We start from the raw sequence: 19,472 nt of genomic DNA, 5'->3' as shown, positions 1-19,472 counted from the left end.
TGATCTGCCTGCCTCAGCCTCTCAAAGTGCTGGGATTACAGGTGTGAGCCGCCAGGCCTGGCCTACTTTTTTTTTTTTTTTGAAACAGTCTCACTCTGTTGCCCAAGTTGGACTACAGTGGCACGATCCCAGTTCACTGCAACCTCTGTCTCATGGTATCAAGTGATTCTCATGCTTCAGCCTCCTGAGGACCTGGGATTACAGGTGTATGCCACCACACCTGGCTGATTTTTGTATTTTTAGTAGAGATGGGGTTTGACCATATTGGCACGGCTAGTCTCGAACTCCCGACCTCGGGTGATCCCCCCATCTCGCCTCTCAAAGTGCTGGGATTATAGGTGTGAGCCACCATGCCTGGCCGCCTTACTACATTAAATAAATAAATATATATGTGTATGTATGTGTGTGTATATATATGTGCATATATATATTCTTTTTATTTTATTTTTGGTGGTTTTTTTTGTTGTTGTTTTTGTTTTGTTTTGGAGATAGGATCTCACTCTGTTGCCCAGGCTGGAGTGCAGTGGTATGATCATGGCTCACTGCAACCTCCAGCTCCTGTGTTCAAATGATGATTGTGCTTAGCCACCTGAGTAGTTGGGATTACAGGTACCTGCCACCATGCCCAGCTAATTTTTGTATTTTTAGTAGAGATGGAGTTTCGTCACGTTGCCCAGGCTTGTCTTGAGCTCCTGGGCTGAATCAATTCTCCCACTTCGGCCTCCCAAAGTGCTGGGATTACAGGCATGAGTCACCATGCCCAGCCGGGTTATTACTTTTTTATTTTTTTTTTGAGATGGAGTCTCGTGCTGTCGCCCAGGCTGGAGTGCAGTGGCCGGATCTCAGCTCACTGCAAACTCCGCCTCCCGGATTTTGCGCCATTCTCCTGCCTCAGCCTCCCGAGTAGCTGGGACTACAGGCGCCCGCCACCTCACCCGGCTAGTTTTTTGTATTTTTTTGGTAGAGACGGGTTTCACCGTGTTAGCCAGGATGGTGTGGATCTCCTGACCTCATGATCCGCCCGTCTCGGCCTCCCAAAGTGCTGGGATTACAGGCTTGAGCCACCGCGCCCGGCCTGGTTATTACATTTTTAAAGAATTGTTAAAACACATGCAAAAAGAGCATACAACAGAGACCAAATGTGCATGCAAAGCCGAAAATATTTACTGTCTGGTCCTTCATAGAAAAAGTTTGCCAACCTCTGCTCTAGAATAATGAAATAAATTAGATGGCAGTATATGGTGTTTGGTTGGGTGTGATGGCTTACGCCTTTAATCCTAGGACTTTGGGAGGTCAAGGTGGGAGGAGTGCTTGAGGCTAGGAGTTGGACACCAGCCTGAGCAATATAGTGAGACCCTATCTCTACAAAAAATAAAATAATTAGCCAAGTTTTGTGGTGCATGCCTGCAGTTCTAGCTTCTTGGGAGGCTGATGTGGGAGGATCTCTTGAGCTTTGGAGTTCAGGGTTACAGTGAGCTATGATCATACCTGTACTCCAACCTGGGAGGCCCTGTCTCTCAAAAAAAACTGTCTTTCTTTCTCTCTCTCTATATATATGCACATAAACATGTTTTATAGTGTTTTTGTTTTTGTTTTTTGAGACAGAGTCTTGCTGTGTCGCCCAGGCTGGAGTGCAGTGGCACGATCTCGGCTCACTGCAAGCTCCGCCTCCCGGGTTCAAGTGATTCTCCTGCCTCAGCCTCCCGAGTAGCTGGGATTATAGGCACCTGCACCACGCCTGGCTACTTTTTGTATTTTTAGTAGACATGTGGTTTCACCATGTTGGCCAGTCTGGTCTCGAACTCCTGACCTTGTGATCCGCCCGCCTCAGCCTCCCAACGTGCTGGGATTACAGGCGTAAGCCACCGCGCCCAGCCACATATATATAGTTTTAATTATGTGTCAGGCAATATTTTATATATATTAATTCAATTAAACCTCACAACAACTTACAAGGTATGTAGCATTACTATCCCTACTTTACAGATGAAGAAACTGAGTGACAGATAGGTTAAATTACTAGCCTAAAACCACACAATGCCAGAGTCAGGATTTGAACCTCTGATACTGTGGTTCTCGGTCACAACTGTCCTGCTGGGCACATGTTCTCCGACTGTTTTTCCTGTTTGCTCAGTGTAAATTTTTATCCATTCACACCCCCTCAATCTGGCCCTCAGATGACAACAATGGAAGCAGTGGAGTCCCCGGAGTCCCTGGCCGCTGTTGCTTACCTGCTGAACCTTGTCCTGAAGCGGTGAGTTCTGCCTCCTGTTTGAACCCCAAGGCTTTTTGTGGAAGGGAGAAGGGAATGTGGACAGGAGAAACAGGATCAGGGAATTGTTTCTTAAAAAGATACTTGCTCTTCATGAGCACTGTCTAGAGGCACGCAGAACAAGCCAGCGTGTGACATACCATCATAAACCTCTAGTGAGAAACCTCTGACAAAACTAGGCTGTCCTGAACCCCTGGTAATAGAATCATTTACCTTTATGCCAAGAAGGTTGGGAAAGCACCAAAATCTTCACGTGGTGTGTGCCCAGGCAGACTTTCAGGAGCTCATGCTGTGAGATCTAAAGTTCTTATTTGATTGTCCAAAACAAAAGGCACGTCCGTAGGGCCTGCAGTGCTTCCCTGGTTCCATGTGTGCTAAGTGTGTTCATGACAGAATCCAGTGTGCTTTCCTTATTGAGGAGCAGAAAATCATTGTGAAAGTGTTGAAGGCAAAAGCAGAGTCAGAAAGCTCTATTGAAAATGAAACTTTTTTGGCTGGGTGCGGTGGTTCACACCTATAATCCCAGCACTTTGGGTGGCTGAGGCGGGCGAATCAAGAGGTCAGGAGTTCGACACCATCCTGGCCAACATGGTGAAACTCCGTCTCTACTAAAAATACAAAAATTAGCGGGGTAGGCTACATGCTGTGGCTCACACCTGTAACCCCAGCACTTTGGGAAGCTGAGGCGGGCAGATCACCTGAGGGCAGGAGTTCAAGACCAACCTGGCCAACATGGTGAAACCCTGTCAAAAATTAGCTGGGCATGGTGGCAGGTGCCTGTAATTCAGCTACTTGGGAGGCTGAGGCGGGAGAGTTAGTTTCAACCCGGTAGGCAGAGGTTGCAGTGAGCTGAGATCGTGCCATTGCACTCCAATCTTGTCAACAGTGTAAGACTCTGTCTCAAAAAAAAAGAAAGAAAATGAAAATTATTTTGAATAATAAAAATTAAAAGTCATGGCTGGGCGCAGTGGGTCACACCTGTAATCCCAGCACTTTTGGAGGCTGAGGCAGGAGGATTGCTTGCGGCCAGGAGTTCGAGACCAGCCTGGCCAACATGGTGAAACCCTGTCTCTACTAAAAATACAAAATTAGCCAGATGTGGTGGTGCACGGCTGTAATCCCAGCTACACGGGAGGCTGAGGCAGGAGAATCACTTGAACCCAGGATATGGAGGTTGCAGTGAGCCAAGATCAAGCCACTGCAGTCCAGCCTGGGCAACAGAGTGAGATTCTATCTCAATAAAATAAATAAATAAATAATAAAGTAAAAAAAAAAAAAAAAAAAAAAACCTTGATCTTTAAGATGAAAAAGTTGTTGAGATTGATTGCACAACAATGTGAGTGTACTTGGCTGGGTGCGGTGACACACACCTATAATCCCAGCACTTTGGGAGGCTGAGGCAGGTGGATTGCTCGAGCTCAGGAGTTTGAAACCAGCCTGGGCAACATGGCAAAACCTCATCTCTACAAAAGAATACAAAAATGAGCTAGGCGTGGTAGCATACACCTGTAGTCCCAGCTACTTGGGAGGTTGCAGTGAGCCTAATTGTGCCACTACACTCCAGCTTGGGTGACGAGTGAGACCCTGTCTCCAAAAAAAAAAACCCACAACATGAATATACTTAATAGTACTGAATGATATACCTAAAAATCATTGAAATTATGTTTGGTTTGTTTGTTTGCTTGCTTGTTTGTTTTTTGAGACGGGGTCTTGCTCTGTCTCCCAGGCTAGAGTGCAGTGGCGCCATCTTGGCTCACTGCAAGCTCCGCCTCCCAGGTTCATGCCATTCTCCTGCCTCAGCCTCCCAAGTAGCTTGGACTACAGGCACCCGCCACCACGCCCGGCTAATTTTTTGTATTTTTAGTAGAGATGGGGTTTCACCGTGTTAGACAGGATGGTCTTGATCTCCTGACCTCGTGATCTACCCGCCTCATCCTCCCAAAGTGCTGGGATTACAGGCGTGAGCCACTGCGCCTGGCCGAGATGATGTTTTATCTTATGTGTATTTTACCACAATTAGAAATTTATTTATTTATTTATTTATTTTTGAGATGGAGTTTTGTTCTTGTTACCCACGCTGGAGGGCAATGGCGCAATCTCGGCTTACCCCACCCTCCACCTCCCGGGTTCAAGTGATTCTTCTGCCTCAGTCTCCCAAGTAGCTGGGATTACAAGCATGCGCCATCACGCCCAGTAATTTTGTATTTTTAGTAGATACAGTGTTTCTCCATGTTTGTCAGGCTGGTCTCAAACTCCCGACCTCAGGTGATCCACCAGCCTCGGCCTCCCAAAGTGCTGGGATTGCAGGCGTGAGCCACCGTGCCCGGCCACAAATTTTAAAATACAATTTAGGCCTGGTGCAGTGGCTCACACCTGTAATCTCAGCACTTTGGGAGGCCGAGGCGGGCGGATCATGAGGTCAGGATATCAAGACCATCCTGACTAACACGGTGAAACCCCATCTCTACTAAAAATACAAAAAATTAGCCGGGCGTGGTGGTGGGCGCCTGTAGTCCCAGCTACTCAGGAGACTGAGACAGGAGAATGACGTGAATCCAGGAGGCGGAGTTTGCAGATCGCGCCACTGCACTCCAGCCTGGGTGATAGAGCGAGACTCCATCTCAAAAAAAAAAAAAACAAAAAAAACAACAGAATACAATTTAAAAGATACTTGTGTATCAGGTGGCATTCTACAACATAAGGCCCTGGGTGACTTGGGTCATTATACCAGGGAGTGTGAGTGTTGGCCCCCAGGAGGGGCATCCCTGGAGCAGTGAGTGGCAGAAGGGAGGGAAGGGGTTGTTGGCCCCGGGCTTTCTGGAGCTGTGAACTGCCAGGGGAGGTGGAGAGAGGATTGGTGTGAGTTTATGAGTGTGTAGTGGGAAGGTGAGGGAGGCAGGGATCCCGGGTGGAAAGCACACTGAGCTGGCTGATACGGTGGGCACCTGTTCTGACTTTGTTGCTTACTTGCTGAGTGACTGTGCCACCAGCGCCCCTTGCCCTGTCCTTGGTACCACAAGGGGCTGCACCAGCTACTCTTCAGGGATCCTCTGGGGTGACCGTCTATGTTCTTTCCCACAGTGTTCCCAGCCCTGTGCTCATTAAGAAGTTCTCTGATACCTCCAAAGCCTTCATGGATATCATGTCAGCCCAGGCCAGCAGCGGCTCCACCTCTGTCCTCCGATGGGTTAGTGTCTGGGGTTTAGTTTCTCATCTGGCATCTCCCAGAGCCTGTCTGATTTGGTGATGCTTGGATGTTCCCTGAGAGGGGTTTAGGCACCCTGGGGACCTCAGACAGATGTGATTTTCTGAAGTCATTGAGAACCTGGGTTCTTTTCCCTCCTGGCCAAGGCTGGTGGCACTGAGGGCTCTGACTTTCTTCCAGGTCCTTTCCTGCCTGGCCACCCTTCTGCGGAAGCAAGACCTGGAGGCCTGGGGCTACCCTGTGACCCTTCAGGTGTACCATGGGCTGCTGAGCTTCACGGTGCATTCCAAGCCCAAGGTGAGAAAATGTGACAAGGGGACAGCCACCACTCGGCCCAGCGCAGCCCAGACTTGGCTAGCTGAGTGGCATTGGGGAGCTTGCCCTGAGTACTGGCTTCTGATTTCTGCCTCTGAGGCACCATGCATTTAGATGCAGAAGGCGGGGCGGCTCTTCCTCCTCCAGGAGGCTGTTCCCTATCAGCCCTGTCTGAGTCTCTGGTACCTTGTCAGCCATTGCCCTGTTGACATGGACTCTCCCCATATGTCTGTTTACCTCGGCAGGGAGGGTGGCATAGCTGGGGGAGTCACATAGACCTGAGTTGGATCCTGACTTCACTGCTCAAGGTGTGAGCAGTGAATTGGGAGGCCAAAGTGGGAGGATCATTTGAGGTCAGGAGTTAGAGACCAGCCTGACCAACAGAGTGAAACCTCGACTCTACTAAAAATATAAAAATTAGCTGAGCATGGTGGTGGGCGCTTGTAATCCCAGCTACTCGGGAGGCTGAGGCAGGAGAATCGCTTGAACCCAGGAGGCAGAGGTTGCAGTGAGCCAAGATTGCACCACTGCACTCCAGCCTGGGCAACAGATGAGACTCTATCTCAAAAGAAAAAAAAAGAAATAGAGATAATCACACCAGCTTTGCTACAGAGTTGTGGGGAGACTCCAGTGTTCCCCACAGGCCTCGTGCACCCCCTGGCTTATGGCAGGTGCTTGGGAAGTGGTGGTTCCCCACTGTTTCTTCTGGAAATTTAGGGCAGAAGGTGGTAACAATAACAGTCATGTAATCACTCCCAGTGCTGAGCACCATCAGCCCAGATGCTCTCATGCCTCCTTCCCTCGGTGCTTAACAGTCATGTAATCACTCCCAGTGCTGAGCACCATCAGCCCAGATGCTCTCATGCCTCCTTCCCTCGGTGCTCACATGATCTTTTCCTCACCTTCTTCAGCTCTCGCTGCAGTGGCACTTCACTGTGGTGACACTTTCCTGACCACTGTATAAGAAGTGGCAGCCCCTGCTTGATTGTCTGCAAAGTACTTTTTAACCTCCTGCTATGTATTTGTTTTCCGCCTCCCAGCTGGAAGGTGCGTTGCCTGCTATTCACTGCCAGTTTGCCAGGACCTAGAACAGTGCCTGGCTTGGTGGACACACCGTGTTTGCCAGATGATTGAGTGAATGAAGAACCCCCTGTTTTAAAGATGATACTGAAACTCAGAAATTAGGTAGTTGGGCTTGCTTAAGGCCATTTGGTGAGTTAGTTGTAGAGCAGGGATTTGAACCAAGGTTTGTCTTGCTTCACAGCTCAGGATTCTGTACACATGAAGGCCCTGGTGTAGCACTGGATCCGTAGTACTTAGATCATCATTAGATCTATATGTTCAGCCAAAGCTAATTGGTTGGTGCTTGTGCCAGACACCCATGATGCTGGTGGAATGCTGATTTGGCCTTGTCCCCTGCTCTCCTTGCCCCTCAGATCCGGAAGGCTGCCCAGCATGGAGTATGCTCAGTCCTTAAGGGCAGTGAATTCATGTTTGGCGAAAAGGCCCCTGCCCATCATCCTGCTGCCGTTTCCACTGCCAAGTTCTGCATCCAGGAGATTGAGAAGTCTGGAGGTGGGGAAGCCAAACAGAGGGCAGGTGGATGGGAGGCAGTGGCTGGCAGAGCAGGACAGGGCCTGCTGCGGGGCGGGGGCTGATGTCTCAATTCCCCTTCTGTCTATCAGGCTCCAAGGAGGCCACCACCACACTGCACATGCTGACGCTGCTGAAGGACCTGCTGCCCTGCTTCCCAGAAGGCCTGGTGAAGAGCTGCAGTGAGACTCTCCTCAGGGTCATGACCTTGAGCCATGTGGTGAGCTCAGGCCCAAGAGCTAGAGGAAGGGGGGTCTGCAGTGGTGGCATTTGAGGAACTCGCTGGTCAGTCAAAATGCAGGGCCTGGGGTCTCCCTGACTGTGTTCTTAGGCCAAAACCAACGGTACTACATCAATCTGTGGTGTTTGGCTAGGCCAGGCCATATCAGAGTCCCCTTCCAGATGGAAGCTGACCTCAGAGATCAGGTCAGAGTCAGGGTGGATCTGTAGTGGGCTGCCCCCAGCTCTATGTACCCTATACCAAATTTTTTTTTTTTTTTTGAGATGGATTTTCGCTCTCGTTGCCCAGGCTGGAGTGCGATGGCGTAATCTTGGCTCACTGCAACCTCTGGTTCCTGGGTTCAAGCAATTCTTCTGCCTCAGCCTCCCGAGTGGCTGGGATTACAGGCATGTACCACCATGCCTGGCTAATTTGTTGTATTTTTAGTAGAGATGGGGTTTCTCCATGTTGGTCAGGCTGGTCTTGAACTCCCGATCTCAGGTGATCCGCCTGTCTCAGCCTCCCAAAGTGCTGGGATTACGGATGTGAGCCACCCAATTTTTTTAGCAGCTTTAAAGACACATGAAAAATGATTTCCTGTATTTCTACCATTTCTAGCACAATTCTGTAAATCTTTATACAGTCAGCCCTTTGTATGTGTGGGTCCCAAAGCCATAAATTCAACCAACCTTGGATTGAACATATTTGGAAACTGGGCATGGCGGCACATGCCTATAGTCCCAGCTGCTTGGGAGGTGGAAGTGGGAGGATTGCTTGAGCCCAGGAGGTCAAGGCTGCAGTGAACCCAGTGAGCCGTGGTAATGCCACTGCACTCCAGCTTGGGCAACAGAGCAAGAATGCTGTGTCAAAAAAAAAAAAAGAAAAGAAAAGAAAAAGGAAAAAAAGGAAGAAAGAAAAAGAAAAGAAAATATTAAGGAAAAAGAAAATGGTTACTTGCTTCTGTACCAAATATGTACAGTGTTTTTTCCGTGTCATTATTCCCTAGACAACAGAGTGTAGCAACTATTTACATAGCATTTATGTTGTACTACGTATCATAAGTAATCCAGGTGATTTAAAGTATATGGGAGGATGCACTTAGGTTGTATGCAAATATTACACCATTTAAAATAGAGACTTGAGCATTGGTAGATTTTTATGTCCATGGGGAGTCCTGGAACCAATCCCCCCCAACAGATACCCCCACCAACTCACTGTGTATTCTCTTTTTTTTTTTTTTTTGAGACAGAGTCTCGTTCTGTCGCCCAGGCTGGAGTGCAGTGGCATGCTTTTGGCTCACTGCAAACTCTGCCTCCCGGGTTCACGCCATTCTCCTGCTTCAGCCTCCTGAGTAGCTGGGACTACAGGCGCCCGCCACCACACCCGGCTGCTGTTTTGTATTTTTAGTACAGACGGGGTTTCACCATGTTAGCCAGGATGGTCTCAATCTCCTGACTTCGTAATCCGCCCACCTCGGCCTCCCAAAGTGCTGGGATTACAGGCATGAGCCTCCGCGCTCAGCCTTGTGTATTCTTTTGTAGTGTTTATTTACATACATATTTTTAAAATTGAAAATATAAATAATATGATCATTGTTTAAAAGGAAAAAAGAAGTCAGAAGTGTATAAAGTAAAAATCTCCTTCCTTCCAGATTCTGTTTCCTAAGGTAGACAATGCGAATAACTTTCTGGTTATCCTTTCAGACATTTTCTCTTTGGATATACAGATATACATGATAAAACATGTAAAGGGCCGGGCGCGGTGGCTCAAGCCTGTAATCCCAGCACTTTGGGAGGCCGAGACGGGCGGATCACAAGGTCAGGAGATCGAGACCATCCTGGCTAACACAGTGAAACCCCGTCTCTACTAAAAAAATACAAAAAAATAGCCGGGTGAGGTGGCGGGCGCCTGTAGTCCCAGCTACTCGGGAGGCTGAGGCAGGAGAATGGCGCAAACCCGGGAGGCGGAGCTTGCAGTGAGCCGAGATCGTGCCACTGCACTCCAGCCTGGGCGACTGAGCGAGACTCTGTCTCAAAAAAAAAAAAAAAAAAAAAACATGTAAAGGCCAGGAGCGGTGGCTCACACCTGTAACCTTAGCACTTGGGAGGCCGAGGCGGGAGGCAAGCAATTTGAGACCAGCTTGGGCAACATAGTAAGACAAGACTCTGTTTTTATAAAAATTTAAAAATTGGCCAGGCACAGTGGCATGCATCTGTATTGGTCTCATCCCTGTATCCGGCAACAGAGCAAGATTCTGTCTCAAAAAAAAAAAAAAAAATACAGCTGTAATTATAGCATGCAGACCGTTTATAGCCTGCTTTTTTTGGCTATTATGTTAAAACCATTTTGTTAATGTTTCTGTCTTTTTAAGTCATTTAAAGCTTTTTCAGGGGCTTCCATGTCTTACTAAGGTGGCAGTCCTCAGGGTATGTGTGAGGTTCAGGGGGCCCTCAACTCCCTAGCACACAGAGTGGAGTGGAATGTTGAGGGGTCCAGGGCCAGCCATGGGCTTTGTAGTTCCTTTCTAAGCCTGTGTGTCCCCCTCCAGCTGGTGACAGCTTGTGCCATGCAGGCCTTTCACAGCCTCTTCCACGCCAGGCCTGGCCTGAGCACCCTGTCGGCAGAGCTCAACGCCCAGATCATCACGGTGAGGCCTGTTGGTGGGGTATGGGGGCATTGTGGAGTGGGGGTCCCTTGGGAGGCTGTGCTGGGGACACTGGCCCTGTGCCTTGTCTACAGAGTGAGGTTGGCTGGGCTGGGTTGTCCCAGTGGAAGAGGCCAGCAGAAGGGGAAGGAGGATTGGAGTCCAGCCATCAAATTCACATCAGTGTCCCCAGGAGCTGGGACCTTGACCCTTGACCTAGTTAACTTTAATGAACTGTTTTGGCATGATCTCGTGGTGGTCACAGATACCTTGAGCAGGGCTTTCGACCTTAGAGGTCTGTGGATGGATTTGGGGGGGGGAACAGATCCCCCAAATTGTTAGCAAAATGTACGGCTTTTTTCCCCCAAAGAAGGCCTCTGGCTTTTGTCAGACGCACAAAGGGGTGTGTGACCCATGATATTCCGCTGCTCCTAGAGGCTGTTCTCCCAAAGAATCAGAGCCGGGAGGGCTTCGTGGAGAAGGGAGAGGCAGGATCTGGGAAAGCCAAGGGGGCTGTGAGTGCCAGGGTCACAAGCACTGTCCCCAGGACATTGCCGGTGCCAGGATGGGAAGGGGTCATCATCATTGGGCTGTTGCAGACCCCACATGCTCAGTCACCTGCTTATTCCCACCTTTAGGCCCTGTACGACTATGTTCCCAGTGAGAGTGATTTACAGCCCCTGCTAGCCTGGCTTAAGGTCATGGAGAAAGCCCACATCAACCTGGTGAGGTACGGATGAAGGAGGGGTGCTCTGGGCCTCTGTCCAGGCTGCCGAGGTGGGGGCTCCTCAGGGCCTTCGTCCTGGCTGCCAAAGTTGGGGGGATCCTCAGGGCCTGTGTCCAGGCTGCTGAGGTCGGGGATCCTCAGGGCCTTCGTCCTGGCTGCCAAGGTTGGGAAGGGTCCATAGGGCCTCCGTCCTGGCTGCTGAGGTTGCGGGGTCCTCAGGGTCTCCGTCCTGGTGCTGAGGTTCGGGGTCCTCAGGATCTCCGTCCTGGTGCTGAGGTGGAGGGTCCTCGGGGTCTCCATCCTGGCTGCTGAGGTGAGGGGTTCCTTAGGGCCTCTATCCAGGCTGCCAAAGTGGGGGGTCCTCAGGGCCTCTATCCTGGCTGCCAAAGTTGGGGGAGTCCTTCAGGCGTCTGTCCAGGCTGCCGAGGTTGCGGAGTTCTCAGGGCCTCTGTCCTGGCTGCCGAGGTTCGGGGTGCTCAGGGCCTCTGTCCAGGCTGCAGAGGTTGTGGAGTTCTCAGGGCCTCTGTCCTGGCTACCGAGGTTCGGGGTGCTCAGGGCCTCCATCCTGGCTCTTGAGGTTGGGGGTGCTCAGGGCCTCCGTCCAGAGGCTGGATACACTGTTCAGCCTCTCAGGGCCTGACAGCATCTCCGTGTCAAATGAGCTACAGAGCAGCTCTTGTTTTTGTGAGGCACGGGGTAGGACAGTGCAGCTCGTTCTAACAGGGTCTGATTCCTGCCACAGCGTTTGCCTGCCAGCCAGCCATGAGGAGCAGCAAGGTGGGCTGCGAGCCCTGCGTCCCAGGTTGAGGCCTGAGTTTCACCCTGCCTCTTGCTGCTCCCTGGCTGTGTCTTCCTGTGCATTTGGTTTCCTGGCCATTGCATATCCTTTCTGTCGCTCCACTCCACTCTCGCCTGGACTGGTGGCTCCCTTCTCTAGGTTCCGTAGTTCCGTGAACCGACTTTCTGCTTTGTGTCTGCATACTTTCAGGTTCGGGCTTGGCCACTTAATAGTAACTCCACTTTTCTGGAATAAGGCTGAGAAGAAATTGAGTATACAGTAACCAGTTGGTGACCTGCATGGAGGGAGGCAGGGGTCTCTTAGGCCTCGTGGCTCTGTTTTGCTGGACCTGTCTTCTCCGCAGCTGAAGGGTTCCTGCAGCCTGCTCTCACCCAGGCGGCCTGCTCTCACCCAGGCGTGTGCCACACACTCTTCATCTGTGTTTCCTTTCACTAATCAAGGCAACCCCATGAGGAAGCGTTTAGCCCCAATTTATAAGCCAGAAACCGAGGCTCTGTGAGTGAGCTAGTCACACAGCCCCTGATGAGTAAGGTCAGGTCTCTGGTCTGCCTGGCCCAGGTCTGCCCAGCCCACGTTCTTTTTCCTGCACCAAACTGCCTTTACTGGGAGGTGTCCAAAAATGGCAAAATCACTCCATTCACCACTTCTCAGATTTCATCCTGCAGGAGCACACCCACAGTCAGGCCCCTAGGATGCTTATCATCGCACTCTAGGTAACACATAAAAACTGGAAGCAAGCTAAATGTCCCACGGAGGGGTGAAATATAAACAATGAAGTACTGTGCAGCCATTAGAAACAATCAAAGTGGGCTTGGCACAGTGGCTTACACTTATAATCCCAGCACTTTAGGAGACCAAGGTGGGCAGATCACTTGAGGCCAGGAGTTTGAGACTAGCCTGGCCAAAATGGCAAAACTCCATCTTTACTAAAAATACAAAAATTATCTGAGTGTGGTGGTGCACACCTGTAATCCCAGCTACTTGGGAGGCTGAGGCACGAGAATCACCTGAACCTGTGAGGTGAAGGTTGCAGTGAGCTGAGATCGCACCACTGCGCTCCAGCCTGGGTGACAAGGTGAGACCCTATCTCAAAAAAAAAAAATTGAGGTGGTTGTATGTGCACTTACGTGGAAAGAACTCCAAGATATACTGGGAAAAAGCCCAGACATAGAATAGCAGGTATGGTGTGATTGTTTCTCTATGTATACTCTGGAACCACATTGCTAAGGATGTGAATCCTGACCCCATTGCCAAGCTGGGTGGCCTTGGGCAAGTTATTTGACTTCTCTGTGTCTTTCCTCATCTATAAAATGGAAAAATAATAGGATTTATCTCATTGGTTGTTACAAGGTTTAAATGAATGTATGTTATATCAGTGGTTGGTATATGATAAAGAGTTATATAAATGCTACCAGGCCAGGTGCTGTGGCTCACACCTGAATCACAGGGCTTTGGGAGGCCAAGGCAGGAGGATCACTTGAGGCCAGGAGGTGGAGACTAACCAGGGAAACACAGTGAGATCTTGTCTCTACAAAAAATAAAAAGATTAGCTGAGCATGGTGGCTTGTGCCTATAGCCCCAGCTACTCAGGAGGCTGAGGTGGGAGGATCACTTGAGCCCAGGAGTTTGAGACTCTGTAAGCTATGATTGCACCACTGCAAAAAAAAAAAAAAGTTAACAGAAGTTACTATTTTTATGTTTGTGCATTTTAGAACTTCTGGAAGGGTATTTAAGAAACTTAACCTTGATTTTCCCCTGGGAAATGCATATAAAGGTCAGGCCAGAAGGGTGAACTGGGGAAGGCATGCCCTTCGTTTTACACCTTGAAGACCTGTTTGAATTTTTTACCACATGTAGTTATTACTTGAATGATAGTGCCTTTTTAAAAACCACCCACCCGAAGGGCCCTGTGGAGCCCTGCAGATCAGTGGGTTTGTGATTGTTTTCAGACCTGGGCCATCTCAGCCCTGAGCCCTGGTTGCCCAAGTCCCCAGGGCTCAGGGCCAGGCCCCACAGAAACCTTTTGTTTTGACAGGTTGCAGTGGGACCTGGGGCTAGGCCACCTCCCTCGCTTTTTTGGAACCACGGTGACCTGCCTCCTTTCCCCACACTCGCAAGTGGTGACTGCTGCCACGCAGAGCCTCAAGGTACTGCAACTTTAGCTGAGGAAGCAGAGAACACAGGGGCTTCTGCGGGCTGCCCTGTCTTTCCCAGCACTGGCCCCAGGCTACCAGCTCAGGCCCAGAGAGGCCGCTCTCAAAATGGGAGATAGGTTTCTTCGAAGCTTTCTTAGACTCCCAGGAAGCTATCGCCTGTGAGGGGAGAGTGGTCCTGGGGGGCTACCTTGGGCCCAGAAAGCCTGTGGCCTCTCTTTGCAGGAGATCCTGAAGGAATGCGTGGCTCCCCACATGGCTGATATTGGCTCTGTGACCTCCTCAGCCTCGGGCCCTGCCCAGTCTGTTGCCAAGATGTTCAGGTGAGGATATGGGGTCCGCATTAGGAAGGGATGGTGGTACCTTGAGGAAAGTTCTGTATAATGTGAATGCTCCACTGTCCACCTGCTGTGGGCCAGGCTTGCAGTGGCAGTGCTTTACGGGATGGTAGGCTGCTTACTGAACATCTGTCAGAGCAGCTACTGTGGACTTGAGCGCCTGCCATGTTTTAACCACACCTCACCTCTTAGTTTCCTAGTGGTTTCCCCATCTGAAGTTGGGTCAGATAACCACCTCATCGATTTTTCTGTAAGCACTAGCATTATCTAAATTAAACTCTTCACATACGGAGTGTGGGCATGTCACAAATGTTAGTTCTCTTCTGTTGTCTGTCCTGGGGCCCCATTCTTTTTTTTTCTTTTTTTTTTTGAGACGGAGTCTGGCTCTGTCGCCCAGGGTGGAGTGCAGTGGCCGGATCTCAGCTCACTGCAAGCTCCGCCTCCCGGGTTTACGCCATTCTCCTGCCTCAGCCTCCCGAGTAGCTGGGACTACAGGCGCCGCCACCACGCCCGGCTAGTTTTTTTTTTTGTATTTTTTAGTAGAGACGGGGTTTCACCGTGTTAGCCAGGATGGTCTCGATCTCCTGACCTCGTGATCCGCCCGTCTCGGCCTCCCAAAGTGCTGGGATTACAGGCTTGAGCCACCGCGCCCGGCCTGGGGCCCCATTCTTGCTGGCCAGCTAGCATCTGTAGCTCGGGGTGCTGGTCATTGACTTTCTCTGGTCAGGGGCACAGGGTGGCGTGTGACCGTGGCCCTGACTGTGCCGCCCCCTTGGCAGGGCAGTGGAGGAGGGCCTGACATACAAATTCCATGCGGCCTGGAGCTCCGTGTTGCAGCTGCTGTGTGTCTTCTTCGAGGTGTGTGGGAGACAGGCCCACCCTGTGATGAGGAAGGTGAGTAGGGAGCGACTGGGGCCAGGGCAGGAGGTGGTGCTGGCCCTTGGACTGTGGGCTCCTGGAGGGCATGTGTGTCTGTTATCTCTGCACTCTGCTCCCCACCCTGCCCTGACAGGGCCATAGCAGGTGCCCCATGCAGTATCCCCTGGAAGGTGACTGGGCCAATAAGGCGGGGGGGGGGGGGGGCAGGAAAAAGAGTGGGAGTCCCCCCACCTGCTCACTAGTCTTTGCTGGAGTTGCTGGTTTTGAAGCTTAGGGAATCTATTTGCTTTCCCTTACCCCCAGCCCTTATCTTTTACATTTCAGTTATCTAAGTTTCCTATAACCAGTGAGTATAGTGTTGATGTTCTCAACAGCCCTAGGTTCCAGGAAGGTTCCTCTAGTCCAGGGTTAACCATTTAAGGATCAGGGATCACTCAGGGATCCTGAGCAGACCCTAGTCCAGGAGAGAGTAGGGTCCTGAGGAAGCCCCCAGACTGGTCCCGCATCCGCAGAGGCAGCAGCTCTTGGCCTTGTGGGGCCTTCCTCGCTGACTCCCTCCTATGCTGGAGAAAAGGAGCCCTGGTGGGAGGACAGGGTCTCCCTCAAGAGGCCTGGCTGGAGCCCTCATAGATTAGGTTAGCCAGTTTGGCTTTATACAAGAGGCCAGGCAGGGCCATGAAAGTGTGACTGGGGGAGGGCTGTGGCCCGGGTGAACCCAAGGGTGCAGCTTTGTCTCCTCAGCGCCTGCTGATTTGCTAATTGTTGCATGCAGACACGATAAATTTGTCCCATTTTCGAAGATAAATTGGAAATCTACATTTGTGTTGAAATTTCTGAATTTTTATATGTCGTTAAATGTAACAGAATTTTGTAAAATCCTAGGCCCTGGGATTTTACAGTCACCAGTGGTTAATTGGGTTCTCAGTCTGTACCCTCTGGTGTAGCGTTGAACCCAGGCCCAGAATTCCGGCCTCATCCTTCGGCGGGGTCTTGTCATGGGTCCCAGCTTTTGAGCATGTCTTGATGTGTGGTCACTCATCTCTGCTCCAGTGCCTCCAGTCCCTGTGTGACCTGCGCCTCTCCCCTCATTTCCCCCACACGGCGGCTCTCGACCAGGCAGTGGGGGCTGCGGTGACCAGTATGGGACCTGAGGTGGTGCTGCAGGCTGTGCCTTTGGAAATTGATGGCTCTGAGTAAGTGTGGCCCTGGCTGGCTTCCTGACAAGCCCCAGACTTGTTCTCTCCCCTGGAAAGGATGTCTGCTGCTGTGGGCTAAACTCTGTCAGTGCAGGGCTCGGCAGGAGGGGCCAGAAGATTTCTCGCTCTGTCCTGGGCTCAGTATGCTATGCACTGCCCTCAGGGCTGTCCCCTCATCCTCACTGGGTTCTTCCCATTCTCCTCCCAGGGAGACTCTGGATTTCCCACGGAGCTGGCTGCTGCCTGTCATCCGAGACCACGTTCAGGAAACGCGACTTGGTTTCTTCACCACCTACTTCTTGCCCTTGGCTAACACCCTGAAGAGCAAAGGTAGAAGTGCCTGTGTGTGACCTGAGGCTCCCCACAGTCCTGAAGGCTTCACAGAAGGGGTTGGGAAGGGTGCTGAGTCCCACACACCCTGCCTTCAAGACATTTGGCAACATCCCTCAGCCGAGCAGGTGGCCAGCCAGTGCTCGAGTGCCTGTCTCCCTCCCTGCTGCTCCGAGGCGTGGCCAGGTAGCCCGCCCTGTGGCAGAGCTTGCCCTGTGAGACAGGAGCTGCCTCCACATGGAGCTGCCCCAACTGGGCCTTGTTCTTCCTCTTTGGATCACAGAGAATAGCTGTGCCCCTTCTTCCTCACGCAAGCCCTTGAGATCGATTTTGTAAAAGTTTGTGATATGTTTGTTTATATGTATATATATTTTTATATACTTCTAGGTGTATTTGTTTATTTATTTGTTTGCTTTATTACTATTTTTTTTGAGACGGAGTTTTGCTCTTGTTGCCCAGGCTGGAGTGCAGTGGCTGATCTCAGCTCATTGCAACCTCTGCCTCCCAGGTTCAAGCGATTCTCCTGCCTCAGCCTCTCGAGTAGCTGGGATTACAGGTGCCTACCACCACACCCGGCTACTTTTTTGTATTTTTAGTAGAAATGGGGTTTCACCATATTGGCCAGGCTGGTTTTGAACGCCTGACCTCAGGTAATCCACCTGCCTCGGCCTCCCAAAGTCCTGGGGTTACAGGCGTGAGCCACCATGCCCAGCCTGTAGGTATATATTTTTATTATTATTTTTATTTATTTATTTATTTTTTACTTTTTTTATTTTTTGAGACGGAGTCTCGCTGTGTCGCCCAGGCTGGAGTGCAGTGGCGTGATCTTGGCTCACTGCAAGCTCCGCCTTCCAGGTTCATGCCATTCTCCTGCCTCAGCCTCCCAAGTAGCTGGGACTACAGGCGCCCGCCACGACGCCCGGCTTTTTTGTATTTTTAGTAGAGACTGGATTTCACCCTGTTAGCCAGGATGGTCTGGATCTCCTGACCTCGTGATCTGGCCACCTCAGCCTCCCAAAGTGCTGGGATTACAGGCGTGAGCCACCACACCTGGCCTATTTATTTTTTTGAGATGGAGTCTCACTCTGTCTCCCAGGCTGGAGTGCAGTGGTGCAATCTCGGCTCACTGCAACCTCCACCTTCCCGATTCAAGTGATTCTCCTGCCTCAGCCTCTCGAGTAGCTGGGACTATGGGCACCCACCGCCGCACCTGGCTAATTTTTGTATTTTTAGTAGTGACAGGGTTTTGCCATGGCAGCCAGGCTGGTCTCAAACTCCTGACCTCAGGTGATCTGCCCGCCCCAGCCTCCCGAAGTGCTGGGATTACAGATGTGAGCCACCGCGCCTAGCCAGGTGTATTTATATATATGAGTATATATGTACGTACACATACACAGTCACACACCACATGACGTTTCAATGATGGTGGTCTCATAAGATGATAATACCGTGTTTTACTGTACTTTTTCAGTATTTACCTGTGTTTAGATATACACATACTTAGCATTGTATTACAGTTGCCTGCAGCACTCAGTACAGCAACATGCTGTCCAGGTTTTAGCCTAGGAGCAATAGATGACACCACATAGCCCAGGTGTGTAGGGGCTGTGCCATCTGGGTTTGTGTAAATACACTCTATGCTATTAACACAGTAAAATCACCTACCAACACATTTGTCAGAACGCACCCTGTCAAGCGATGCGTGACTGTAGGTGATATATGTATGTGTATTTGAAAATGATGATTACCCCAGAGGTGTTCTTTCTTCAGGCTGCACATCCCCAGTCCCCTGCCCCTCTCCTTTCAGACATAGTTTCTTATCCTTCGTGATCATGGTCTCCATTTATCCTCCAGTTTACTCCTGACCTGTGTTAGGCAGACTCAGGCGTACATGAGGATAGGCAGAGCATCTGGTTACATTGCTCGACCTAGTGATGGCTTCAGGAGATTTTCGTTTTCATTGGATTTTGAGGATCTAGGGCAGCATTGCTAAACTATTTCATCCACTGTCTGTTTTTGTAAATACATTTTCTTTTTTTTGTTGTTTTTTTTGAGACGAACTCTCGCTCTTTTCACCCAGGCTGGAGTGCAATGGCGCGATCTCAGCTCACTGCAATCTCCGCCTCCTGGGTTCAGGAGATTCTCCTGCCTCAGCCTCCCGAGGAGCTGGGATTACAGGCATCTGCCACCACGCCCAGCTAATTTTGTATTTTTAGCAGAGACGGGGTTTCACCATGTTGGCCAGGCTGATCTCAAACGCCTGACCTCAGGCGGTCCACCTGCCTTGGCCTCCCAAAGTGTTGGGATTACAGGCATGAGCCACTGTGCCCAGCCTGTAAATAAAATTTTATTGGAACACAGCCACATTTATTCTTGCTCTGTCACCCAGGCTGGAGTGCAGTGGCGTGATCTAAGCTCACTGCAACTTCCGCCTCCCGGATTCAAGTGATTCTCCTGCCTCAGCCTCCCAAGTAGCTAGGACTACCGGCACATGCCACCACACCCAGCTCACTTCTTAAAAATTTTTTGTGTTTTTAGTACAGATGGAGTTTCACCATGTTGGCCAGGCTGGTCTCAAACTCCTGACCTCAGATGATCTGCCTGCCTCGGCCTCCCAAAGTGCTGGGAGTACAGGTGTGAACCACCATGCCCAGCCTGTCACACTACTTTTTAATGACAGAGTTATTGTGATAGAAATCATATGTATTGTGGGCTGGCCACAGTGGCTCACACCTGTAATCCTAGCACTTGAGGAGGCTGAGGCGAGTAGAGCACCTGAAGTCAGGAGCTTGAGATCAGCC

General features: G+C 50.6%; 1 protein-coding gene across 2 annotated transcripts in view; it reads left to right on the top strand.

Moving 5' to 3' along the window:
* RRP12 (ribosomal RNA processing 12 homolog) overlaps positions 1-19,472 on the top strand; it is a 43,258-nt gene that overhangs the window by 5,429 nt on the left and 18,357 nt on the right. For both annotated transcript variants that reach the window (XM_038009391.2, XM_073019224.1), the window contains exons 4-15: positions 2,178-2,254; positions 5,354-5,459; positions 5,658-5,774; positions 7,229-7,367; positions 7,478-7,605; positions 10,154-10,252; positions 10,888-10,979; positions 13,811-13,922; positions 14,154-14,251; positions 15,046-15,160; positions 16,196-16,338; positions 16,550-16,671. In XM_038009391.2, coding sequence (XP_037865319.1) covers positions 2,178-2,254; positions 5,354-5,459; positions 5,658-5,774; positions 7,229-7,367; positions 7,478-7,605; positions 10,154-10,252; positions 10,888-10,979; positions 13,811-13,922; positions 14,154-14,251; positions 15,046-15,160; positions 16,196-16,338; positions 16,550-16,671 — 1,348 coding nt within the window. The remainder of the gene's footprint in view (positions 1-2,177; positions 2,255-5,353; positions 5,460-5,657; positions 5,775-7,228; positions 7,368-7,477; positions 7,606-10,153; positions 10,253-10,887; positions 10,980-13,810; positions 13,923-14,153; positions 14,252-15,045; positions 15,161-16,195; positions 16,339-16,549; positions 16,672-19,472) is intronic.

The sequence above is a fragment of the Chlorocebus sabaeus genome, chromosome 9 (assembly GCF_047675955.1).
Source record: "Chlorocebus sabaeus isolate Y175 chromosome 9, mChlSab1.0.hap1, whole genome shotgun sequence".
Lineage (NCBI taxonomy): Eukaryota > Metazoa > Chordata > Mammalia > Primates > Cercopithecidae > Chlorocebus > Chlorocebus sabaeus.
The sequence above is the reverse complement of the archived record's forward strand: the minus strand, read 5'-3'. Positions and strand labels throughout refer to the sequence as shown.